General features: G+C 41.7%; 1 protein-coding gene across 3 annotated transcripts in view; it reads right to left on the bottom strand.

The window, feature by feature from the left end:
* Positions 1-1,075: 1,075 nt before the first annotated feature.
* RNF144B (ring finger protein 144B) overlaps positions 1,076-27,959 on the bottom strand; it is a 97,623-nt gene continuing 70,739 nt past the window's right edge. For all 3 annotated transcript variants that reach the window (XM_075213130.1, XM_075213131.1, XM_075213129.1), the window contains 4 exons: positions 24,343-24,547; positions 12,921-13,065; positions 3,907-3,996; positions 1,076-1,278 (listed from right to left, as the gene is read on the bottom strand). In XM_075213130.1, coding sequence (XP_075069231.1) covers positions 1,135-1,278; positions 3,907-3,996; positions 12,921-13,065; positions 24,343-24,547 — 584 coding nt within the window. In that variant the 3' untranslated portion in view covers positions 1,076-1,134. The remainder of the gene's footprint in view (positions 1,279-3,906; positions 3,997-12,920; positions 13,066-24,342; positions 24,548-27,959) is intronic.

Genomic DNA, 27,959 nt, shown 5'->3' with positions numbered 1-27,959 from the left:
GTTTCATGGCTAAATGTACTTGTAAATACTACAAATGTTTTCCTGGTTTTATCAGCACAGTTTTTTTAAAAAACAAATATGTCTTTTTGTTTTTATGTAATCAAAAGGCACCATAGTATTTTTTTCATTATAAAGTAACTTTATCATTTCTTAATATACATACATGAATTCACACATTAAAAAAGCTGCATATAATATTAGCCCACTTTTCCCTCCACCAGTGCAATTTTAGTGTAAAGTATGGTCACTTCTCTTATATACATTACATTAGTACATTTTGTTTCTTAAAAATATTTTCTATTTTTATTTTTTTTTATTAAATTACCCAGGTACATTATGCAGTCAAAAATCTCTATACTCATTGCAAATAAGTAATTTCTTCCCAACAAGGGAAATATTAATCATAACCATTAAAGTCATTTATTTTAAAATTAAAGACCAAAAAATTGGTTAATAATATTTTAGCACTGAATAAATAAAGTTTCCCTTAACAGTGCTATACTGTACAGGACTAAGCCTGGTTTTACACCCCCCCCCCAAAATATAAATATATTTATATAGACATATCGTAGATAGAAAGCGAGAAATAACAGCCAGCACACATTTAAATGTCACTAATGTATTTAAAGTTGTACCATATGTGTGCCGACAATTATCGTTATTACTACTTATTTTTGAATGTCTGTGTATGACCAAAACACTGTAGGAGTGTGTCTATATAGTGCGTTTGTGTGTGCATGTGTGTGTGTGTATGTAAAAAAAATTCATACGGCGCTCCTATGTATGACGCTAAGGGGCGTATTCAATTGTTAGCGTTAACGCTCACAAACGAGCGCTCGAAAAATCTTAGCGTTAATACGGTAATTACTCGCGGAATTTCAGCTCGCTGCTCCCTGAGCTGCGAGCTGAAATTCCGCGCGTAAACTACCGTATTAACGGTAATATTTTTCGAGCGCTCGTTTTTCAGCGTTAACGCTCACAATTGAATACGCCCCATATTGTCAGTGTGAGAAATCTAAAAATAATTATACATCAATTATTACAATGTTTAGCCAGGCCAAGCAATCAAGACCGATTAACAACTACTGTGTTTTATTTAGAGCAGGAAAAAAACCAAAATGTGTGTCATCTACGCTAAGCAGTAGGTGATGGGTCGTGCTTTTTCTTCTTTCCTTTGCAGGATTTGCAGACACAGCAGATAATACACGGTGATGCCAGAAGCAGTAAAGGTGATGTTACAATTGCGATGATACCTAAGCCAATGAGGATCCCCACAACCTACATTAAACAAAAGAGCAAACAAAATGAACATGATTTAATTTCAGGCAGTGGAATAATATTGTTTTTATTCAGAATATACCGTATTTCCCCATGTATAAGACGCTGTACTGTATAAGACGCACCTGTATAAATCATGTGAAAAAATTGAGGATGTTTATAGTCTTTTGCAGATTAATTGATGAATGCAAAAAATATTATCCTCAATTTTTTCACAGACTAATGGTGCAGCGGCTACTACAGAGAGGAGAATGGAGTTCTATCCCTATTGCTAATTCTGCCTTACCCTGTCAGATGCTTCCTCTGTCCGGTAAAGTCTTCTTTCTTCTGTCCGTTCTGATCCTGATGCTGGAAAGTCGCTTACCGACCTCTTCGCAATGACCGGATGTCCAATCAGGACCTTGTCAAAGTCCTGATTGGACAAAACGCCAAATGCAGAAACCAGAAGTGTGCGCTCCAACTGCGGTTCACGAACCACATCCGGTCATCGCGCCGAGCATAGTAAGCGACTTTCCAGCATCAGAATCAAAACGGAGAGAGGAAAGAAGACTTTACCGGACAGAGGAAGCATCTGACAGGGTAAACGCTACTATCACTGTATAAGACGCACCCAGTTTTTAGACCCAAAACTTTTGGGAAAAAGGTGCGTCTTATACTTGGGGAAATACGGTATATTTTATAATGCTGCAGAATTTCTAGTAACTACCTTCCATACTAAACAACATTACCATTAAATCCAGAAACAATTTTAATCACTATGCCTATGGACATTAAACACTCTAATAATTTTTACCATTACAGATATGAGTAGTAAAAAGTCATACAAGACAATCCTGCCTCTCAGTGTGAGCATAGGACAATGAGATTAGTGTCCAATTTTGCCACACACGTAGGTGGGGAAACTGGACAACAGCCTCCTGTTCAGCCACTCAAATCAAGCAACCAGATCACTTTAAAGCCTGTTAATGTTGTTGGCTGATGCCCATAAACATTGGCCTATAGACCTTATTTACATTCTAAATGTTAGTGATATACTGAAAGTATCATTCATTTGTCATATAAGGTTATTTGAGGTTATATTTATTTCTTCAATACAATTTATGTTTGCAAGTGGTACTAATTTACATATAAATGTCAGTATAAACGGTGAGTAGTTATTTCATCACTAATAATTAGTGAGTTTTGAGGTCATCACTGATAATTGTCCTCACTTCAGTGTTAATTAGGAAAACTTATACTTAGAAACGTCACATTCACATATTATCATAAGGAATAATACACACTTTAAGGTAAAGTATTCCAGTTACTAACAGGTACTTTGGTTTCCTATGACCTGTATGAAAGCACTTAACTTGTGTTCTTGTGCATATATTATTATTATTATTATTATTATTATTATTATTATTATTATTATTAATTTTTATTTATAGGGCGCCACTAGGTATCCGTAGCGCCGTACAGGGACAGACAGAAACACGATACAGGGTGAGACAGCACGGTACAGTAGTGAATATGGCCTCTTCATGATATGTGACACTAAAGATTGCAATAGGAATCAGAGATACAATATTTGGGGGTGAAATCCGGGGGTTGAAAAAATAGCTTTCAAATAATAAATGGGCTTTGAAGTAACTCCGCAACATTTGGCAGTGAATCTCTATAATGCACCTTAAAGGCCTTCTTCAATACAATATTTAAAAAACAAGCTGCCATTAAGTCTTAGCAATGTAGCCTATAGAGAGGCTAATTATGTTATGAACTACTGCTGGTGACCAATAAAAGTGTCCTTAAAATGTTTTATTATCAAAATGACTGTGAAAGTGACTAGTTCATCTTGTCTAGATCTCTTTGTGTTTAGAAAGGATGGGGAAGGGAATCACTTGAAGAATACACCAGACATAAGGATTATATTGTGTGTGCGTGTGTTAATGAGGGCAGCATAAACAAAGATAGAACAAATGATCTCAATTCCTGCAGCAATTTACAATAAATCCTTAATAATGTGCAGCCACAAAACCATTTGATGTGTCTGTGTATGTCTATCCTCCGCAACCTAGAAGTGTACCTAGGTGTGTGTAGAGGAGGAAACTTGTTAAAGAGATGCACTGTGTGAAAGTGTAAATGTCACATAAAAGTCAGTACTCCTGCCACTTCAGTATCACCCTTTCATTAAATAAAACTAAATTGTTTTTAGTGTGCCTAGAAAAGTGCTTCTCCGCTGAAGTGCAAGTTCTGAGTTGGTGCAAAAGGCAAGAAACACCCTTAACACCCCGTGTTTGTGTGGTTTTCCTCCGGGTGCTCCGGTTTCCTCCCACACTCCAAAAACATACTGGTAGGTTAATTGGCTGCTATCAAAATTGACCCTAGTCTCTCTCTCTCTGTCTGTCTGTCTGTGTGTGTGTGTTAGAGAATTTAGACTGTAAGCTCCAATGGGACAGGGACTGATGTGAGAGAGTTCTCTGTACAGCGCTGCGGAATCAGTGGCGCTATATAAATAAATGATGATGATGATGATGATGATCTAGAATGCACGCATATTTGTAAAAACAGTGTATAAATCGTTGTACACTGCTGTAAAAGTTCACCCAAATATGCTTATCCCTTGAAGGTTTTTGCATTTGTACATACCTGTGTTCTATTCCACATAACCGAGGCCCTTGAATGTCCAAGTTTGTTCCTGCAGGGACCTTTGTCATAATGCCTTAGAAATATATCATTCTGCAAAACATTAAAAATGAAATTAACCATCTATCGAAATATAGAATGTATATGTGTATGTGTAACAGATATATCGATAGTGATAATTGTATTAGTAGCAACCTTGCACATTACTCTGATATATATATAAATATATAAATATATATATATATATATATATATATATACAGTCTTTATTATATACAGTCCTCATTATTTTTCCAAATGATAACTGCATAGATACATTTGTTGTAATTCCATATTAAGGTACATTTTTTCCTAGCGTTCCCATTTGCGGCGGGAACAGATAGCAGTTGCATCAACTGCTATAGCTAGAGTTATGCCTCTGTTGAGTACAAATTAATGTGACAGTACAAGTAATACAGACAGAGTTCATGCCGTGCAAGCGGAGCAGAGAATTCTTGTGACAGACTTGTAGTCTCCTTGGTAACATATTTTCTCTGTACAGATCAGTGGCTTTAAACCATATGCATGGCCAGTGATCTCACAACAAGTTTGAAAGAAAAGAACTAACATGTTATAAATTGCTAGTTAAGCATACTGTGTTAGAGCTGTGTTATGTATTTGCTGTTTTGTGATGGAAGTGAAGAAATTCTCCATTGCAATATAATTGTTCTCTGAAGTCAGTTAGCACTGTGTCCCTTCAAATATATGATATTTACAAAGAATGTATACATCCAGCCTGTTCCAGTTATTTTTCTTTGCCTGTGCAATAGAAATCTTTTTCATCATGCAGTAAGACCTATAAAAATAGTTTCTGCATTTCAACAGTAGAATCCTTTTTTATTTACCAAAAAGAAAGAACATTGATCGGTACTTGTGCAAGTTGTCACAGAATACTGCAGCTTGCACAATCATCAGCATCTAGAAAACTTGCACAGGCCCAGCTTACTTTAAACTTTCCAGATGCTCTAGGGTTCTGCAGAATAAACTAATTTGGGCTGCGCTTGGGGACCATCATAGTTTTACTAATTTAATGGTGGAGATGGGGTGCTACAGGAATGAGATATATTCCTGATACAAATGTCTTTATTGAACAGAGCTGTCCTGACAGTCAACCTCAAGACAACTCCATTCACCCTGTACTGCACTAAAACAAAAGCATTTAGAAATGTATGTAGCAGCCAGATTTACTTTGAATTACAGATGGTTGAATGCTGTGTATTACCGTATTTCCCCATGTATATGACGCTCCACTGTATAAGACGCACCTATATAAATCATGTGAAAAAATTGAGGATAAACATTATCTTCAATTTTTTCACCGAGTAATTGTGCAGCATATATAGGGGCATATTCAATTCCGATCCGGCAGTACTGCGCATTTTCCGCGGTAACGCGCGGTAATGCGGAAAATGCGGAAAATGCGCAGTACTGCCGGTAATATGGTACCGCAATAACGCGGATTTTCGTACGCAGGCCTATGGGCTGCGAACGAAAATCCAACTTATTGTGGTACCGCAGATTAGGTTCGCGGCCATTCCAGCGCGATCCCGCGGATCGGGATCAGAATTGAATATGCCCCATAGAGGTTAGACAATGCTATAGTCAATTCTGCCTTACCCTGTCAGATGCTTCCTCTGTCCAGTAAAATCTTCTTTCTTCTGTCTGTCTGATCCTGATGCTGGAAAGCCGCTTAAGGTCCTCTTCCCGAGGACCGGATGTCCTTTCAGGACCTTGACAAAGGTCCTGATTGGAAAAACACCAAATGCAGAAACCGGAAGTGTGCCTTCCAACTGCGGTTCACACACCACATCCGGTCATCGCGAAGAGGACCTTAAGCGACTTTCCAGTATCAGGATCAGATGGACAGAAGAAAGAAGACTTTACCGGACAGAGGAATCATCTGACAGGGTAAGTGCTACTACCCCTGTATAAGACGCACCCAGTTTTTAGACCCAAAATTTTGGGGAAAAAGGTGCATCTTATACATGGAGAAATACGGTAAATTTCAATGAGGCAGCACACAGCTTAAAAGCGTATGAATTCGCTGTTTGTTATGTATACAACAGTGAAGCAGATCTGCTCAAGCCCAAACTTTTATTCTTTGTTAGTGACATATATTACTCTGACTACAACATTCTACTTGTGAAAGACATAACATTTTTAGCAGAAATCTGAAATTAAGTGAGCACTGGATTTAATCTCCCACTATATGCAACGGATGAATATCTAGATCACAATGCACAGGACATAAATCTACGTTAAGTGAGTGGGGATGGGTTGAATCAGATACGTATATTTTTGTAAGCAGGAATCAAGGTTTCTAATTTTGCACTTCATGGAAATTTGAAGTTCTTCCAACTATGTATGGTATTAGGCAATCAATTATGTTTGTTTGTACTCACTGGCAGACTGTTTTACAGTTTTGGGAATTCAGAACACTGCACAGTGCTCACCTTTGGCCTGTTCAAAGGGGAAGCATGCTAACTGGTAGTCTAGACTCTAGAACATAATTCTATTAACCCTGTAACAACTGTACTATGTGACATAGAGTGTTACTTATCTCAGTTCTACTTCTGCCATAGAGAAAAAATACAACTTAACCTGGCAGAACGTAAAAATAACCTGACACCAGGCATTTTCTTTATTAACTATATACTGCTTTATGCAGGATGCATATATTAAAAGCACTCTTGCACTGCAAGGCAAAGCTTGCCTTGAAAGCCATTGCCATTTTAAATTTGCCCTATAAAGTCGCCGAATATCGACGACTTGCTGAATACGCTGGTTGATACATTTACCCCCATATGTCACCCTACATATTCCTCACCAGTGCAATGTGTAGTATGGGGAAAGGCAGCTCAGCTAAGGGAATTCAGCTACAGTTTTGGGAATTCAGAACACTGCACAGTGCTCACCTTTGGCCTGTTCAAAGGGGAAGCATGCTAACTGGTAGTCTAGACTCTAGAACATAATTCTATTAACCCTGTAACAACTGTACTATGTGACATAGAGTGTTACTTATCTCAGTTCTACTTCTGCCATAGAGAAAAAATACAACTTAACCTGGCAGAACGTAAAAATAACCTGACACCAGGCATTTTCTTTATTAACTATATACTGCTTTATGCCCGATGCATATATTAAAAGCACTCTTGCACTGCAAGGCAAAGCTTGCCTTGAAAGCCATTGCCATTTTAAATTTGCCCTACAAAGTCGCCGAATATCGACGACTTGCTGAATACGCTGGTTGATACATTTACCCCCATATGTCACCCTCCATATTCCTCACCAGTGCAATGTGTAGTATGGGGAAGGGCAGCTCAGCTAAGGATATGAGTCAATGAATTAGTATACAGAGCACACTATATTATACACCAGCACCTCCAATCTGGTGACAGGTCCTCTTTAAGAATATTCAGCTTAAGTAAGAATTTACTCAAAATGTACCATATAACATATGTCTACAGCAAAGAAGATATGAACTCCAAAATCCAGGCACCAACAGTGCATTTTTAAATGATGAATCTACCCAGGTTTTGGAATTTGGCCAGGATAGCGCTGATCTTTCTTGTTATTCTTCCAATTATTAATGGAGTTTTAAGACACAACCCCAACTAGCAGAAGTACAGGGGTCTATTTCATGAAGCCATGGTTGTGTCTAATCAGCACCTGTGTTAGAAATTAACAGAACTGTTTGTTTTTGCAAATCTTCTGCAATGTTGACTCAGGAAGAAGAACAGGTGTAGCCATGCTCGGCACTACCATTAGGAAGCTGCCTAGGGCACTAGGCTCTGAGGGGTGCCACTGATATGTTGGGCACTAATTATTGTGTAATGCTACGCGGTGGCCACAGAGCTTAACTTCCTCAGCTGCCGGCTCCAGCACAACTTCAGATCCCCCCAAAGTCACACCGACAATGGGATGCAATATCCCTACTCCATCCTCCCCTCTCACTGACTGTTGTGCATGACTTCATCATCAAAATCTGACGATCAGTGAGGAGCCATGCAGAGAGGAGCCGCTGCCTGAAGAAAGGACAGAAGGTAAGTAAAGAATGGTGTGATGCAGGGCGGAAAGTGTGATCGAGTGTGAGCAGTGTGATGAAGGGAGAACAGTGTGATGAAGGGGGAACTGTGTGATGAAGAGACATGTTAGGGCCGTCTATTCGGATTATTCGTCACTTCTATTTGGAACAATAAAGGAAAGAAGATGTCCATCGCTTTTAACATGTGCATAATACATAAACAAGAACTCAAATAATCACAAAGAATTGTCTGTTGTTGGCTTATTGTGTCAAGTTTTTTGTTTATTGAATTCTAAAACTTGGATACTTCCCTTCTAGAAATCCTGTGTTTGCTCCTGGGTAGCAGTGGAGTGTGAAAAGCGTTCTACATCAAACATCACTGAATCTGGACTGCTGGAGGAGATAAGGCTTTTCATTTTTATTTGATAAAAGTCAAGTTTGTGAGGTTCTGGGAAGTGGGGAAACCTACTTTCTTTCACTAATATCCACAGATCTACCAACCCATGTCCTCTCTTTGCCACCTCCATCTCACTTCTCTGCCCATCACCACCATCCCTCCTTCTTCTCTTAACTTTATAACCTACCTCAAAAGGCAAAATCTACATTATCTGGCAAGAAATCTCTTCTTGCTAGATTCATTACTCCACACCCACCTTCTCCTCCACTCCCATATCCACCCTCAGTTCTTTTTGTACAGTTACTGAGGATGAGGTTTTCACACTCCTCTCTACCACTTCCCTCTCAATCTTGACCTGGTTCCCTCCCAACGTCTCCCAAGATTTACCCACATCTAAGCTCTCCTCTTAATCCCATCATTTTCCATTGCCACTTGGTATTCCATCCTCATACATGTGCTTCTTTTTCTTATCCATAAGAAACTATCACTCAACCCTACTTCTCTCTCCAAATACCACCATGTTTCTCCAACTGCCAATACAACTTTTTCTCCTCCCACTCTCTTGCGACCCTTGGTCTTCACTACCACCTGTATGCAGATGAAACCCAAATGTACCTCTTCTCCCGACCCCTAACCTTCTCTTTTATCCCATAGGTCCACTGCCTTTCCGCCATCCCCACTTAGATGACCAAACATTACTTAAAGATCCACATGTCCAAAGCTAAACTCATCATCCTTCCTTCACCCAGTGCCACTACAGCCTCTTTAGTGTCACCGCTCAACACGGACACTGTCTTGATGTCCTTGACTCCTCCCTCATCTTTACTCCACATAGCTACTCCCGTGCAGTGTTCTGTCGCCATCGCCTTCAAAACATTGACAGAATACACCCTTTTCTTACCGAGGACATCATCAAACACCTTATCCATTCTTTCAAGCCATGACAACTGGATCTTTGTCTTATCTGGCCTTCTCCTCAGCTGTCTTTCTCTGCTCCATGATGAAATACTCTCCCTCATACACACTTAGATTTGCCTCTAACCTACTGCTTGCCTCCTCTCTGATAATAACCTCTCACTCATGCCTCCAAGACAATGCTGTTCCCCATTTATGGAACTCCCTACCATACCTGACCACACTCTTCCCCAACCTTCATTCTTTCCAACTTTCTATAAAAACCCACCTCTTCACTATAGCCTATGCCCCCCATTTTCTTGATACTCCCTCTGGACACTTACAGCCACCATCCGTTCCCACTAGCTCCTATTATCTAACCAACAACCTCTCCCTCTATATTGTAAGCTCTCATGAGGGCCCTTTCTATCCTCTGTTTTATTTCTGCATTTTATCTGTCATCCTTGTTTGTCCCTGTACTGTTTCTATGTTTCTGGTTACAATGACTGGCACTAGAGAGTTTTGTGGCACCTTATAAATAATATGATGATGATGGTGAGAGTAAAAATTATTTTGTGACTGGACATAAACTTTAAGACACACAGTGGGAGAAAAATAAAAATCCTTAAATTACAAAGCATGCCATCACAAGCAATACATTTATTCTATTTAATTGTTTTGTGCTCGGAGTGGTAAGCTACTTTAGTGCTTGCAGGTCTGCAAACGTAAAAACATTATGTAAAGACCTGCCTACATGCACATTTGGATCTCATGTCTCATGAGTTTAAACTTGGGAGATACCTCCCAATGTAGTTCTCGGTCAATTCTCATTTCTATGATTTCCCCTGCCTTGGTTTAACTACATATAATTGTGCTTTACAGTGCCATTACTCCCATAATGCAAGGTGAGAAACTTGTCTTGCCAGTTCTCATAATCAATGTATCGGGATCATGGTGACTGCCTGCATGACTGAGTAGTGACAGGAGACAAAAGTATTCTTCCTCTCCTGGCCCTATCTCACTAATGCTGTCAGTAACCGTGGTCCCAAAATTCTGTGATAAAAAGAACAGATAAGGTATGTTACCAAACTTCTTCTTGTAATCAGTTGTGGCACAGAGAGGCCAGTGACCGAATCGTCGGAGGTGGCATTACAACTGATAAATCAGGCGGCATGAATGAGCAAAATGTGCAGAGGCCCCAATTCATCAATAATGAGAAAACAAAATACAAAGTACTGATTAAGCAATATAGCAAATCCTTGCCTTCCAGTATGCCGTACCTCTATTACTTGCAGCTCATTTACATTTCTTTTGTGTGGAGCCAAACCTCATTTTAGCCATTTTGGTGTGCAAGTTACAATATTGAAACTATATTGTATAGAAATGATAGGCAACCTGATACACTTCATAGGTCACATGAACGGTCCTCTAACCTTCAAAAGGGCCGCATATTAACCTTAATCTCAGTAATAAGCTAAAACAATACATTTAACCAAAGAGACACCTATCTTTAATAACATATCAGCAGGCACTTTAAACTAGTGTTGCAAACTATAGCAAACAAATCTAACAGCAAAGCAGCATGGAGCTGTAGTACGCAGGAGAAGGCTTAGAGGGCCGTCTGTCACCCATCACTGTTTAAACTATTGGAATTCTTTATGCCACGTTGATCTGCCCATCATTCTTGGCAAAGAGGTATTCTTCACAAAAAAGGCCTGTTGTGTGCAATCATATAGCAGTATCGGATCCTAGGGAGTCATGTAATCTTTTATTTTATTTTCCTGTATGCGAGGAGAGTGACAACTTCTCTTTTTGCTCAGGGTCATTAAAAAAAGGTTGAATTCATTGGCCTCATAAAATGAGTTGTATTCTGATAATCAGCACCAGCTGACTTCAAAAGAGAAAGTTGTAATGCAAGAGGACTGGTTAAGAATTCACTGGCAAATACTTTACTTATTGGACATTTTGTTGCTAAGCAACATTAATAAATGTCACTAAGCCACAATAACAAACCACATCACCCATATTCTATAACTGCTTCTCTGTCCTACATCTTATGTATCTGACTAGCTCAAAAGCAAATCATATACCAGATAGAGGAAATTTCTGCGACCACCGATCTATCATTCTTTTAAACTTTCTCAGAATGAGAGGTAGGTCCCTTGTATTGGTCAAAGAAAATAAATTATTTACAATTTGGATCTAAGGGGCTGCTAAAACGGTAACTACCGTGGAAATTATGGTGGACTTATTAAGCTCATATATTTGAGTATTACAATAGTCATTCATATTGCAGTATCAGTTGGATAATTTCTTTGCATATGAGGTTGGACTCTATTTTTATAATATCATACGTATATGTATTTGTGGAAAATTCATATGTCTTTTACTATGCTTTTATTCTATTTTTAGTGTATATGGGATTTATTAAATTGGCATTTTTGCAATTGCCTTGGATGTATTCTTCTTATATTAATTGACTAACATTCACCATGTGCACCTTCCCCTCTGCGCTGTGTGTTTTTTTATATTTTTGGTATACCTATCTAGGGGAGTTTGACACTATCCCCTACACAGCGGCCTTTGGACGCTTCACAGGGTGTCATTTAATCCAATTAGCGCCGGGTGATAATTGCTGTTTTTTAAAAGAAAAAAAAACAGTTAATCCCAAAAAGGAATGGAAACCCTCGCCAGTCCCAGATTATAGAACAAGTGCGGAGGGAACCGAACAAATCATAAATTGATACAGCACATTTTCTATAAGGGAGGGAACCAAACAAATCATAAATTGATACAGCACATTTTCTATAAAAGAGTGGGGTAAATGGACTGGCATATGGTGGTATGCCATACCACTACTTCTCCAATTGATTTAATTGTAAATCTAGAAAATTACATTAACTCACATTTTCCATGCCGCCACTTCTAAATTTCCACTCCGACCACTGCTATAAAACAAAAATACTAATCTAATTAACCAATAACTTACATACCATGCGGATCCCTGCCTTCCAGACAGGACCAAAAAACTAGATTCTGATTCCTGTAGCAGGGGCATCTAAAGCTAATGGAGGAGTTAAGTCGAAACTTAAATTCTAATGTGATGCCTTCCAGAAGTAAAAGGAACAGACACCTCCTCCATGTGTATTGACATGGGCTGTTCCACAAAATATCAGATTAGAACTACAGTATGTATGTAAGAAAGAATGATGGCACAGAGATTAGCATTGCTGCCTCACAGTGCTGGGAACATTTTTTTTTTAATTGCTAAAATATTTTAGAAAACATCAACACAAATCTTTGCTCCAGCGGTAGAGCACTCACAACGGATACATCTCTTAACAGGCATATCTTTGGCTGTGTCACCTTTAATATAATAAGATATACATGCCTTTATTGCACTGGTCTACTCTTACACTCCCCATCCCTACTCCATTCCACCTTCTCACCTCCCCAGATGTCAGAGATATGCAAAAATCTTAATGTGGACGCAGAGATACACATTTCTGGTGCCTTTATGCAGTACAATAAAGCATATTTAACGCTAAAAAACTGGGCTTGTGTCCATTTTTACATGAGCCCCATTATGTATACATTTATATCACCCAAAATGTACATTGAGAATGTTACAAAGGTATGACTCTCATGAGGCCAAGCACTCACATCAAGGTTTTGTAAACAGTACCAGCAGAATGTGTGTTTACAGTTTTTGCACATCATTTGCGCACAACCTTCGTTCCTCTCAATGTAAATATGACACACAGGACACTGCTTGATACAAGCATCTATAGCTGCACTGACAAGGACTCTGCAAGAGAAGGATAAAAAAAAAATCAGGTTAAAGCAATAAAGTCACACAGCCGAGTTAGTTATCACTTGGTCACTTGGCAGCACTTCAGAATCACGCTTAACTTCAACGGGGACATTTATTTAAATTTATGCAAAGAAAAAATGTGCTGTTGCTTAACAACAAATCTGATGCATTTCTTTATTCTCTAAACTACACTAAAAACAGTCAGAATTTGATTGGATGTTGTGGACAACACCGCCGTTTGCTTTGCACCAGTTTTCATACATTTCATTTAATGCGTTGAACTGTATGTAACTACAACTCCCAGGATGCTCTGTTAATATAATTATACCAGATCTCTCAGGCATAAACTATTACTAGACATTACACTATAATAAACTGTTCCGAATGATTGATTTGATATAACAAGGTGCTGCCAGCTTCCTGACTACAAATAGGATAAAAATCTAAGATCTCTGTCCTCTTGAATCTGTATAAAGTGGGATGATACAAGCAGTCATTTGCTATGTGAAAAAACGTATGTTCTATTGTATCTTCAATGAATTACAATATGTCTTATGCAATGTATGTCCTGCAGTCTTTTACTTTATCTGGTCTATCAGAAAAAAAAGTGATAATCATTTTGATTGGATAGATAAATCCATGTTGTCAATCTGGAAAGTCTGGTTGTACAAAGCACTAATTACTGTTTAGGTGTACTATGAACACTCTGTACTAGATACAATAAAAGTGCTGCAGAATGCTCAAAGGAGCTTATCTTTGTTTGCTGAATGTGATAACAGCAAGCTGACACATTTACCAACAAGCACATAACCACAATATTGATATAAAAACATACAAAAACAGAATGTCAAGACATGTACACTTTAATTGTTGAAGGGATCATTAGGAATATCAGGTGTATTGAAAACACATTGGGCTAGATTTACTAAGCTGCGGGTTTGAAAAAGTGGGGATGTTGCCTATAGCAACCAATCAGATTCTAGCTTTCATTTATTTAGTACCTTCTACAAAATGACAGCTAAAATCTGATTGGTTGCTATAGGCAACATCCCCACTTTTTCAAACCCGCAGCTTAGTAAATATAGCCCATTGTGTTTTCATGGGCTCTCAAGATATTTTTTTGTGTAAATATTTGGAAGTTTTAAAGAGAAACTAATTTTCCTCCAACTCCTTTGGCCAACGAAGAATGTACAAGAAAATAGGATTTGTGTTACCCTGCCAGTTATCAATTCCATGCATATGGATTCTTAGTCAAGCACACACACTTCCCCATAACTCTGATTACCGGTATAAATCTAACTCTGTGGTCACTTTATGTGTGTGTGTAGGAGGGGGAGGGGGGGGGGGGGCAGGGGGTTATATGTGCACAATACACTAAATGGTTTTATTTTTATTTTGCAACAATATACTCTTCAGTGTATCTAACACCTATCCAGCAGTGATTCTAACTTGGAGGGGCTGGACATACAGTACATCTGAACTCACTGCCACATCACCCACTGGTGCCAATCGTAAGATGGAAACACTGCAGCAGCGACATCTGCCTGAGTGTATGTAATAAAATGTTATACTTTCAGTGCATGAAGAAAATGAGCCAAAGGACACTAACACCTCCACTGCATTAAACAAGAACTCCCTGGTTTTATTCAGTTTAAATTATTTTCACAGCTTAGAATACATATTTTCTAGAATTCAACACCTGTTAATGAATGGGAATAGCCAGTTCTAGCTATTTTAAAGCTTTGAGCAAACAAAATGAAGCACATCATTCTATGACCTGAACTTACTGTATGTCACATGATTATTCAGCTTTTTTGATTAAAAAAGCAAATAAAAACAAATCACGAGCTCTAGCACAATTGGGGCTGATCAATGCAAATTGGCAAACTAGATATCATATAGGTCTATTATATGGCAACAGGCTGCTCTTTAGGTTCCTTCTAAAGGTTTGTAATTTAATATATTTTATACATGTTCTGTCTCATTACAATCTTTTGTTAATCACTCATTGAATACATGTATTTATTTTATACAGATGGCTTGAGATGGAAATTGTTTTCTACTATTTGTTTTATGTTATTAATTAATGCATTGAAGCAGTATGTTTTCCTATTCATTAAATAAACTTGAGTGAAATAATTTTTACAATAGTCACACAAAATTACTCCAAAAATATCAGTGCACATACATATCCATTTTACACAACCAGTACAGACAATAGATGGATAAACAGAATTTTGGCTATGGCTGCAGGAGAACTTCAAAAACGTTTCATGTTGAGAAAATGGTGTCACGGAGCCTGACTTTGGAGTAGACCTGGAAGCCCCGCTCTAGATAGACTTACCCCCGGAGAGGTGCGGAGTCTAATGGTAGAAAGGTATTCAGCAGGGATCCCCGAAAGGGAATATGGACTTAGCAGCTCTCTAGCCGCAGGTCGTGATCCTCTAAGGAGGATTAGAGCAGGGTGAGATGAAACTGTGGAGTGGAGCAGGACTGCTGGACGATAAAAATGCAGAGGTTCAGGTGAACGGCAGTGAACCAAAGCACTGAGGTCTTTAGAAAGCAAATAGCTGAAAATGGAACCAATGATGAGGCATGAGGTTCTTGCAATAATACCACAGATTTTGATCGTGGAACAGGTAACACCGGATACCAACTGAGAGGTGATGAACTGCAGAGAACTGATGCACTGAGATTACTGATTTGCGTGAAAAGAATGCGCAAGGATGAAGCTGTTTTCCAGCAGAGGAGTACTGGAAAAGAACTGCACCAACACCCACTGCTGAAGAGTCCACTTCAACAAAAAACTGTTGAGAGGGATGAAGTTGTTTGAGAACTGGAACTGTAGAGAATGCCTTCTTGAGGGTGCTAACAGAGCTAGCTGGGACTAGTCCTTAGTGTCAGTGCCTTTTTTAGTCAAAGCAATAATGGGAGCCCCAATAGAAGAATAACTTTGAATAAACTGTCTATAATAGTTGGCGAACCCTAAGAAGCATTGAATGACCTTCAGGCCTAACGGAATAGGCCACTCAATGGCTCACACTTTCTCGGGGTCCATATGTAAGTTGTCTCCGGAAACAATGCATCCTAAAAACAAAGTCTCTGTGACTTCGAAGACACATTTCTCGAACTTGCAATAAAGGTGATTGGTCCTGAGTCTTGATGGAACCTCTGCAGCATGTTGTCTGTGAGAAGGCAAATCCGGGAAGAAAATCAAAATATTGTCCAGATAGACTACTACTGAAGAGTGGAGAAGGTCTCTGAAGACCTCATTCATAAAACTTTGAAACACTGCAGGAGTGTTACTAAGCCCAAAGGGCATGACCAGATATTCATAATGCTCTGGTGTTAAAAGCGGTTTTCCACTCATCTCCTTTTCTAATTCTGATTAAATTGTATGCACCTCAGTTCTAGCTTGGTAAAGATTCGAGCCCCTTTTATCCGGTCAAACAGTTCAGTTATCAAAGGAATTGGATAACGATTTTTCAGAGTGATGGCATTAAGACCCCTATAGTTGATGCACGGACGAAATGAGCTGTCCTTCTGTTTTACAAAAAAGAAGCTGGCACCAGCTGGGGAGGAGGAAGGTTGAATGAACCCTCGTTGAAGGTTTCCTTTGATGTAATTTGCCATGGCCTCCGTCTCTAGAACCAACAGAGGATAGACACGGCTACTGGGTGGCATCTTGCCATGAAGGAGATCAATGGGGCAGTCCCATATATGATGCGGAGGTAAGACCTCAGACCTCTGTTTATCAAAAACATCAGTAAACGAGGAGTATTGGGAAGGAAGAACCGCTTTGGTGGATTCTTCAACAGTAGCAACAGAACGTAAGGGCTTAACATGTACCAAGCATTTGAAATTACAGGATGGACCCCAAGACAGAACTTGAGCGGATGGACAATCAATATGAGGAGAATGCAGACACAGCCAACGTAAACCAAGGATAGCCACACTATAGGTGTGCGACAACACATAGAAAGATATTTCTTCGAAATGCAGAGCCCCAGTGGTTCCGTTAGGTCAGATAGTAACGTGGTAGGGAGTGACAAGGTGTCAGGATTTCCCAGGTATGACCACGGAGAGGAGATAAGTGGTTATAATGAGTTTATTAACAAACAGAGATGACAAGGTAACTCATGAGACAGTTCAAAGTGCGGATGAGAAACAGGTAACTGCAATAGTAGATTTCAACAGGCAGCGTAGAACTACAAGTACCAGGTATAATGGTTAAAGATGCAGGAGTCCAGGACACAGGTAACAACAAATAGTAGATTTCAACAGGCAGCATAGAACTACAAGTACCAGGTATAATGATTGAGGGTGCAGGAGTCCAGGACACAGGTAACAGCAAATAGTAGATTTCAACAGGCAGCGTAGAACTACAAGTACCAGGTATAATGGTTAAAGATGCAGGAGTCCAGGACACAGGTAACAACAAATAGTAGATTCCAACAGGCAGTGTAGAACTACAAGTACCAGGTATAATGGTTGAAGATGCAGGAGTCCAGGACACAGGTAACAGCAAATAGTAGATTTCAACAGGCAGCGTAGAACAGGTATAATGGTTGAAGATGCAGGAGTCCAGGACACAGGTAACAGCAAATAGTGGATTTCAACGAAGAAATATGCAGGAGTCCAGATAGCAGATAGAAGCTGAGCACAGAGAATGCTCCTTGGAATGACCTGATGATCTGGCCCAGACTGTATGAAGCAGGCAGGTATAAATAGGCCTCATGCAGCTGAAACCACTCCCAGTGATAAAGGAGAATAATCAAGTAGCACAGTGGCCCCTTTGGTGGGCAGTGGTACTACAAGTGAAAAGCATACCAAATCCAATAGAGTGACTGTAGACAGCAGCTGCAGAGTGCAAATCGTGACAGTACCCCCTCCTTAAAGGGCGGATTCCAGACGCCCAAATACTAGAAATGGTCAGAAAAGTCAGAGTCATAGTCCAGAATTGGGCATGTATTTGAGAAGTCTTCATGCAAGGACGGGAAGGGTATAGAAACCACACCACATGGGAGTTGAAATCCAGGAGAATCTTTCTTCTTCTTCTTCCTCTTCACTTTCTTTTTATGGTTTTTAGAGGGTTGCTGGAAATGGAGTGAAGAAAACGATAATCTCAAAGTGGGAGTAGCTGGAGATAGAACATGTGGCATAGATGAAGCACTGGGAGTGAGAAGAGCAGGTGCTGGTGTAAATTCTTTGATCACGGCCTCAGTAAAAAGCTGTAAATCAGACAGAATGGGATCTTGGGTTTCAACTAAGGGCTCTGCCCATTCCAGAGCTTCCCCTGTAAAGTTGGCCAACATGTAAAACACTTGCTTTCGTTGAGTATCAAGGAGGTTGGATACAGAGGGAAAATAGGATATACAGAATTTAATAAGAGCACGAAATTGCTGAATATCCCCATTGAAGGTAGGTGGTTGGAAGACTTGAACAGAAGGTGAATTCGAATTAGCATGAGACTCGGCCAGCTCGGGTTGAACATACATCCCTTGGGACTTGGGTAGGACCCCCTTGGCAAAAGACAGTCCATACTGGGCAGATGACTTGGCAGGGCGCCCGACAGGAGACCCGGACTGGGCGGAAGGCTTGGCAGCGGGCCCGGACTGGGCGGAAGGCTTGGCAGCGGGCCCGGACTGGGCGGAAGGCTTGCCAGCACTTTGAGACGCCTGAGGGCAGACAGCACTTTGAGAAGCCTGAGGGCAGACAGCACTTTGAGAAGCCTGAGGGCAGACAGCACTTTGAGAAGCCTGAGGGCAGACAGCACTTTGAGAAGCCTGAGGGCAGACAGCACTTTGAGAAGCCTGAGGGCAGACAGCACTTTGAGAAGCCTGAGGGCAGACAGCACTTTGAGAAGCCTGAGGGCAGACAGCACTTTGAGAAGCCTGAGGGCAGACAGCACTTTGAGAAGCCTGAGGGCAGACAGCACTTTGAGAAGCCTGAGGGCAGACAGCACCAAGTGGTAACTCGGGCTGAACCGCATGGACTGGCAACTCGGGCTGGACCGCATGGACTGGCAACTCGGGCTGGACCGCATGGACTGGCAACTCGGGCTGGACCGCATGGACTGGCAACTCGGACTGGACCGCATGGACTGGCAACTCGGGCTGGACCGCATGGACTGGCAACTCGGGCTGGACCGCATGGACTGGCAACTCGGGCTGGACCGCATGGACTGGCAACTCGGGCTGGACCGCATGGACTGGCAACTCGGGCTGGACCGCATGGACTGGCAACTCGGGCTGGACCGCATGGACTGGCAACTCGGGCTGGAGCAGACTGGAAGGGCAGCGCCCCCTCTGGAGCGGACTGGAAGAGCCGCGCCCCCTCTGGAGCGGACTGGAAGGGCCGCGCCCCCTCTGGAGCGGACTGGAAGGGCCGCGCCCCCTCTGGAGCGGACTGGAAGGGCAGCGCCCCCTCTGGAGCGGACTGGAAGGGCAGCGCCCCCTCTGGAGCGGACTGGAAGGGCAGCGCCCCTCTGGAGCGGACTGGAAGGGCAGCGCCCCCTCTGGAGCGGACTGGAAGGGCAGCGCCCCCTCTGGAGAAGTCTTTAAGGGCAGCGCCCCCTCTGGAGAAGTCTTTAAGGGCAGCGCCCCCTCTGGAGCAGACTGTAAGGGCAGCGCCCCCTCTGGAGAAGTCTTTAAGGGCAGCGCCCCCTCTGGAGCGGACTTTAAGGGCAGCGCCCCCTCTGGAGCAGACTTTAAGGGCAGCGCTTCCTCTGGAGCAGACTTTAAGGGCAGCGCTTCCTCTGGAGCAGACTTTAAGGGCAGCGCCCCCTCTGGAGCAGACTTTAAGGGCAGCGCCCCCTCTGGAGCAGACTGTAAGGGCAGCGCCCCCTCTGGAGCAGACTGTAAGGGCAGCGCCCCCTCTGGAGCGGACTGTAAGGGCAGCGCCCCCTCTGGAGCGGACTGTAAGGGCAGCGCCCCCTCTGGAGCGGACTGTAAGGGCAGCGCCCCCTCTGGAGCGGACTGTAAGGGCAGCTCCCCCTCTGGAGCGGACTGTAAGGGCAGCGCCCCCTCTGGAGCGGACTGTAAGGGCAGCGCCCCCTCTGGAGCGGACTGTAAGGGCAGCGCCCCCTCTGGAGCGGACTGTAAGGGCAGCGCCCCCTCTGGAGCAGACTGTAAGGGCAGCGCCCCCTCTGGAGCAGACTGTAAGGGCAGCGCCCCCTCTGGAGCAGACTGTAAGGGCAGCGCCCCCTCTGGAGCAGACTGTAAGGGCAGCGCCCCCTCTGGAGCAGACTGTAAGGGCAGCGCCCCCTCTGGAGCAGACTGTAAGGGCAGCGCCCCCTCTGGAGCAGACTGTAAGGGCAGCGCCCCCTCTGGAGCAGACTGTAAGGGCAGCGCCCCCTCTGGAGCAGACTTTAAGGGCAGCGCCCCCTCTGGAGCAGACTTTAAGGGCAGCGCCCCCTCTGGAGCAGACTTTAAGGGCAGCGCCCCCTCTGGGTTGAACTGGGGAACCTGGGTTCTCATGGGAGCAGATAACATGTCTGGAATGAAGACAGAAGCTTGTAATTTAGAGCTGGAGATAGAGGTTGAAGATGGTCGGAGTCTACGGAGCGGGCAATCCTGTAAAAAATGTACATCACTGGCACAGTAAAGACATAGTTTGTAGGTCATCCTGCGCCATCGCTCCTCTTCAGTCAGGTGAGGGCGTGGAGCACCTGAAAACCTGGAATTTGTTACAGGAATATTGGGAGGTACTGCTTGCAGAGAGTCAAAGGCAGACAAATTTGGTAATGAAATGTTAGCAGCATAGTTAGACTCCTTACAGCAGGATGTATTAGGGGTGGAAACTGGAAGTTGCTTAAGCACTTGGTTCATCAAGGAAGATACTTGCGCTATTTGAGTGCGAAGTTGAAGAATGTCCACTTGGAGCAACTGGAACAGGGAATTTTCTGAGGAAATAGCAGCCATGGTCTTAATGTTGAAAATGGGGTAGGTCACTTCCCTGGAAATCCTTTCCAAAAGAGATGAAAGCCGTGCAGCAGCAGGCTTGGTTTTATGGCCAGATCATACTGTCAGGATTTCCCAGGTATGACCACGGAGAGGAGATAAGTGGTTATAATGAGTTTATTAACAAACAGAGATGACAAGGTAACTCATGAGACAGTTCAAAGTGCGGATGAGAAACAGGTAACTGCAATAGTAGATTTCAACAGGCAGCGTAGAACTACAAGTACCAGGTATAATGGTTAAAGATGCAGGAGTCCAGGACACAGGTAACAACAAATAGTAGATTTCAACAGGCAGCATAGAACTACAAGTACCAGGTATAATGATTGAGGGTGCAGGAGTCCAGGACACAGGTAACAGCAAATAGTAGATTTCAACAGGCAGCGTAGAACTACAAGTACCAGGTATAATGGTTAAAGATGCAGGAGTCCAGGACACAGGTAACAACAAATAGTAGATTCCAACAGGCAGTGTAGAACTACAAGTACCAGGTATAATGGTTGAAGATGCAGGAGTCCAGGACACAGGTAACAGCAAATAGTAGATTTCAACAGGCAGCGTAGAACAGGTATAATGGTTGAAGATGCAGGAGTCCAGGACACAGGTAACAGCAAATAGTGGATTTCAACGAAGAAATATGCAGGAGTCCAGATAGCAGATAGAAGCTGAGCACAGAGAATGCTCCTTGGAATGACCTGATGATCTGGCCCAGACTGTATGAAGCAGGCAGGTATAAATAGGCCTCATGCAGCTGAAACCACTCCCAGTGATAAAGGAGAATAATCAAGTAGCACAGTGGCCCCTTTGGTGGGCAGTGGTACTACAAGTGAAAAGCATACCAAATCCAATAGAGTGACTGTAGACAGCAGCTGCAGAGTGCAAATCGTGACACAAGGATTCCACTAGATCGGAAGAAATAAAATTCTCCGCTGCCCAGAGTCCAGAAGAGCAGGCAGTTGTTTAGATTCCCAGGGACCATGAAGGGTAATGGGAATTAAAGATGCAGACAAATTATTAAATTGTGGAGTGGACTTACAACTCCCCAATTTGACCTCTCAATCACATATTAGGGTTTGGCATTTCCCTGGCGTTTAGAGCATTATACCAAACAATGCCCAGGTTCAGCACAAAAGTCCACTAGAAATTCTTCTCCTTCTCTCTTCAGGAGAGAGCCTAGAGCGCCCTAACTGCATAGGCTCCTCTGTGGCACTAGAGGGTAGGCTCTGGGTGACCGTTAACACAGGATTCCGCAGAGAAGGTGAAGCTCTCTGAAGCCCTCTCTCGACATCGGATGTCAACTCGGTAGCACAATGAGATCACAGCGTCTAGGGTAGTAGACAGTTCCTGTGAAGCTAAAACATCTTTAATTCAGTCAGCCAGCCCTTGCCAGAATGTTGCCAGGAGGGCTTCATTATTCCATTGCAGCTTGGATGAAAGTGTACAGAACTGGATAACATATTGAGTAAGGGTACGGCAACCCTGTTGGAGTCTGAGACCTGAAGCAGCTGAGGAAACACGCCCTGGCTCATTGGAAATTTTTCGGAAGGTTGCAGTAAATGCAGCACAATCCTGCAATAAAAAAATTGTTCCTCTAACACAGAGGGGAAGCGCATGCCAGAGCTTGTCTAGAGAGGAGCGATATGATGTAAGCCACTTTAGTGCAATCGGTGGGAAAATTTTGCGGAAGTAGCTTAAACTAAATTGAACATTGGTTCAAAAACCCTCAACAAAGTTTAGGGCCACCATCAAACTTTTGAGGAATATGTAAACGTAGAGATGAGTAGGATTCAGTCTGGGTAACTTGACTAGGCTTGGAAACCGGTGGTGCCTGGGCGACCGGTAAGACAGTTTGCATAGAATCTAACCTAGGCCTGTAGGATTGAAAAAGATGCAGTTGTGTAGCATTCTGACGTTCACTGTGACCGACCAGGTGTTGCAGCATGTCTTCAGCAGACGGTTCCCGATCTGGATCCATTCCTAGCTTGGCCTGATCTTAGTAGACCTCAAAGCCCCGCTCTAGATAGACTTACCCCCAGAGAGGTGTGGAGTCTAACAGTAGAGAGGTATTCACCAGGAATCCCCACAAGGGAATATGGACTTAGCTGCTCTCTAGCCGCAGGTCGCGGTCCTCTATGAGAGATTAGAGCAGAGTGAGATGGAACCGTGAAGTGGAGCAGGACTACTGTACGATAAATGCAGAGGTTCAGGTGAACGGCAGTGAACCAAAGCTCTGAGGTCTTTAGAAAGCAAATAGCTGAGAATGGAACCGATAATGAGGCACGAGATTCTTGCAATAATACCACAGGTCTTGATCGTGGAACAGGTAACACAGGATACTAACTGAGAGGTGGTGAACTGCAGAGAACTGATGCACTGAGATCACTTGACAGCGAATAGCTTAAGGACGGGAATGATGATGAGGCACGAGGTTCTTGCAATAATACCACAGGTCTTGATTGTGGAACAGGTAACACAGGATACCAATGTGCAAACGGGAGCCAGAGAGAACAGCGCCCTAACAGGTAAGGAGACCTGAAGATCTGGCACCTTAGTAGAGAGGCATGTGCTTTAACTAGACAAGCTGACAGGCAATTAGCCAAACAAGAGAATGCAGAAAGTTTTGAAAAGACCAGGTGTGCGCATGTCCAGTTCAGACCAGCAAGTGAATGCAAGGAGTGAGAACAAAGGGAAACAGGTAAGAACAGTGACCAGAATGAAAAGGTAGCTGGTGCAATATGTGACAAATGGTTTACAACAGCAGTAAGTCAGTGGACCAATCCAACACAACACTATCATCATCATCAGCAGCAGCAGCAGCAGCTATTTATACTATGCATTTACACCGTCTAATTAGTTATGTTACTGTGTGCAGGTTGGATCTCATAATACCTCCAGTGAGAACATTAATTTATAAAAGTTTAATAGACAGCCGATATTTAACAAACTAAACATTGTAAAAAAGTATATTTTAGATAAAAAATTCAAGCTGAAAACACTTTGAATAGGTTTTTAACCCAATGTGCCCCAAGAGGTATGTATAGCAAAATAAACCAATTCCACCTTTACTGGATTCACTTTAAGGTGAAACAGAAATTAATCATAAGAAAGTGTATAGTAGAGCAGGGGACATTTGATTTGTAAAGCAATGATCTCCAATAAATTACATTTTTGACGCTATAAAGTAGAGCTCGAGATTAACAGAACATGTACAAAAATATTTAAAATATCAGCAAAAAATATTTCTTTATAATTAGAAAACATTATAAAGAATGTCACTAAACATTAACATTGGTCCAAAATCACTAATTACCCTTTTTCGAGTTGTACGGCTGTGGGCTGGTTTTCTTGGCACAAGTGCTCAGGTTGCCAGGTCCTTTTGCATACAGAACAAAATTTTATAAGGCAAACATGGCAGTCCACCGATACAGGCATACCAGAATCACCCATTTGCATCTGGCATACTGTTTGGCAGTCTGAATTAGGGCACCATGTTCTGCAAGGATCAAGATGAACTTCTGAAATAGAAAGCCAACAAGAGCTTTTAAAATGTATTCTGTAACTAAGCAACAATACTGTTTATCACACCATAGTTCTACTTAAGTATATCATGGTTCTGAGAAAAAGGAAAACTAATTTCATATGAGAAGCCACTGTGAGTGATTGGAATATAAAAAGCAATTGGTATGCTGCATGTTTGTCAAAGGAAGATCCTCACACAGGGCCTGATTCATTAAGGGAAATAAACAGCGATTTTGTGCGCATAATTCGCACAATTACTCTCCGCATAACCACAACCAGACAATACGCCAGAGAACGCAGCAACATTCAATTATTCTTCGAGCGCAAATGACGCTATAGTCTACTATTTTCGAGAGGGAAAAGGGTGGGGAAGGGGCTGATGCCTGTAGTCAATTTACAGTACGGGCATGACAAACTCAAGCGCACACAGCAGCATCCTATTCAAGCTCTGGGCATCTCTCAGGTACTTGTTTTTCAGTGGTATCTCTTGCTCCAGCTACAGTTCTAGGCTAAGTGCCGATTATTATTAAAGATGGCTGTGTATGCATGCTATGATATGCGTTTGCGATCAGGAGCAACTGCAAAGATGCATTTAATGTACAACTGACATTCACAATATTCAAATAAATGTATTTCATGGAGAAAATACGTATACAATATTTTTTTATGTTTTATCATTAATGTCTATATTATTAACAGGTGACATTTAATTGATTATTTTTTTGCTCTTTTGTGAGTTTATATTCCTCATATGTACAGTCATGGGCAAAAGTTTTGAGAATGACACAGGTATTGGTTTTCACAAAGTTTGCTGCTTTAGATATTTTTGTCAGATGTTGCTATGGTATAATGGTATACTGAAGTAAAATTACAAGAATTTCATGAGTGTCAAAGGCTTTTATTGACAATTATATTAAGTTTATGCAAAGAGTTAATATTTGCCGTGTTGACCCTTCTTTTTGAAGACCTTTGCAGATCGCCCTGACATGCTGTCAACTTCTGGGCCACATACTGACTGATCCGCCTCTTGAGGATTGACCACAAGTTTTCAATAGGATTATGGTCTGGGGAGTTTCCTGGCCTTGGAACCAAAATTTCGATGTTTAGATCCCAGAGCGACTTAGTTATCACTTTTGCCTTATGGCAAGGTGCTCCATCATGCAGAACAAGGCATTGTTCGTCACCAAACTGTTCTTGGATGGTTGGGAGAAGTTTCTCTTGGAGGCCCATCCTCCAAAAGTCTTCACCCCACTGTGCGTGCAGATGCACTCACACCTGTCTGCTGCCATTCCTGAGCAAGCTCTGCACTGGTTGTGCCCCGATCCTGCAGTTGAATCAACTTTAGGAGATGTCCTGCGCTTGCTGGATGGTCTTAGGTGCCCTGAAGCCTAATTCACAACTATTGAACCTCTCTCCTTGAAGTTCTTGCTGATCCGATAAATGGTTGATTTAAGTGCAATCTTACTAGCAATATCCTGCACATGTTTCCTTGCAGATAACCATGGTTAACAGAGGAAGAACAATGATTTGAAGCACCACCCTCCTTTTAAAGCTTCCAGTCTGTTATTCTAACTCAATCAGCATGACAGAGTAATCTCCAGCCTTGTCCTCGTTAACACGCTCACCTGTGTTAACAAGAGAATCACTGACGTGATGTCAGCTGGTCCTTTTGTGGCAGGGCTAAAATGCAGTGGAAATGTTGTTTTTGAGATAAAGTTCATTGTCATGGCAAAGAGGGACTTTGATATTAATTGCAATTCATCTGATCACTCTTTATGACATTCTGGAGTATATGCAAATTGACATCATAAAAACTGAAGCTGCAGTCTTTGTGAAAAATAGTATTTGTGTCATTCTCAAAACTTTTGGCAATGACTGTATTGGATGTATACTGCGGTGTCCTGTAGAGCAGAGCAGACCTACAACCATAGTCATCAACACAGGTATCTTCAGATCCATTTTTTTGTTGAATTTTGGTGTACGTATACCTGATTTATGTTCATTTAATAAAAAAAATGCACAGCTTCAGTATGTGCCCTTAATGATTCAGACACACAATCTGTCACCTTTTGTTTGGTTTTCATACAGTCAGATACATAAGACTCAAGAAAAGGTAAGAGGATCTGTTACTGGGTATGAGGAGACTACTGCCTTCTCTCTCTCTCTCTCTCTCTCTCTCTCTCTCTCTCTCTCTCTCTCTCTCCGCCCCCCCCCCCCCCCCCCTCCGGGTTTTTCCATTTTGCAGGGAAATCCCGGGTTGAAGACCCGGGTTTTTAGAGCCGGGATTTTTGACTTGTACCATTCATACTGCACCAAGACCCGGGTCGTTTGAGCTCGACACGGGAAAAACCCGGCATTTTGGTGCAGTATGAATGGGGTATAACATGCTTGCATTTGGTAGTAAGCTGCATGCAACATAACACATGTGCTTCCTGCAGTGCATCTAAACTCTTCTATATCATTTTAGTTTGGTGGTACAAATCCCATTTTTTATGAAATAACAGTGATACTTTTAGGCTGCTTTTCTACTTTTGATCACTACTACTATTACTACTATTCTTAGTCTACCTACTAAATGCTTTAGGTTTATTTGAACATTCCTCTTTAAACCATGATAATCTTCCTACAACAATACTCTATTATTCTATATTCTCACTTAATCTATAAATACACCAGTGATAATTAAATTGTTTATAGGTAGATAGAACTTTTATGAATATAGGTACAAAAATCATGCTTGTACCATTTAATGGTTTATAAGTGTGATATGTGTATAAACCACTTTATATCAATATGGAGAAGGCTCATAAAAGGTAGCAGAAAACTTTGGTCAAACTAATATTTTGCTCAGTCTATACACCAATAGTAGTCTGAAGTCATATTTATAACTTGCACAACACTGGTACAAATGGTAGAGGGATGGTCTATCAGCTCTACCAAGTCAAGTTCTTCAGTTCCTTTACTGATGATCAATGCTCTTTAAATGGCCTCTAAAGCAACTTGGGTTCCAAGACAATAGAATATGGCAAAACACATACACCTTAATAAGCATGTTTATCCCCCTCCAGCCAGCTCACAAACTTATCACATGTATATGCATTGCAACCAACATGGCCATTGCCACATCATGGTGGTTCTCTATGACTCAAATTTGTCAGCGATGAATTGAAACAGAATAATGAAACTATTTTTTGTGTCCTTTTTGATGGACAGGCAATGTTCCAAAAGACCTGGAAAATAAATAAAAAAAATTCCAACTAAAAAAAGGACAACATTTCTGAAAATTACTAAAAAAATTGAAATCAAGAATAACAGGGATGGAAAAAAATCAGTCCATTGATTAAATATTTTGTAGAGCCACCTTTTGCTGTATTTATAACCATCAGTCTTTTTGGATATGTCTCTACC

This window comes from Mixophyes fleayi, chromosome 5 (genome assembly GCF_038048845.1).
Source record: "Mixophyes fleayi isolate aMixFle1 chromosome 5, aMixFle1.hap1, whole genome shotgun sequence".
NCBI classification, from domain to species: Eukaryota; Metazoa; Chordata; class Amphibia; order Anura; family Limnodynastidae; genus Mixophyes; species Mixophyes fleayi.
Note: the sequence above shows the minus strand (reverse complement) of the source record. Positions and strands in the feature narration are given on the sequence as shown.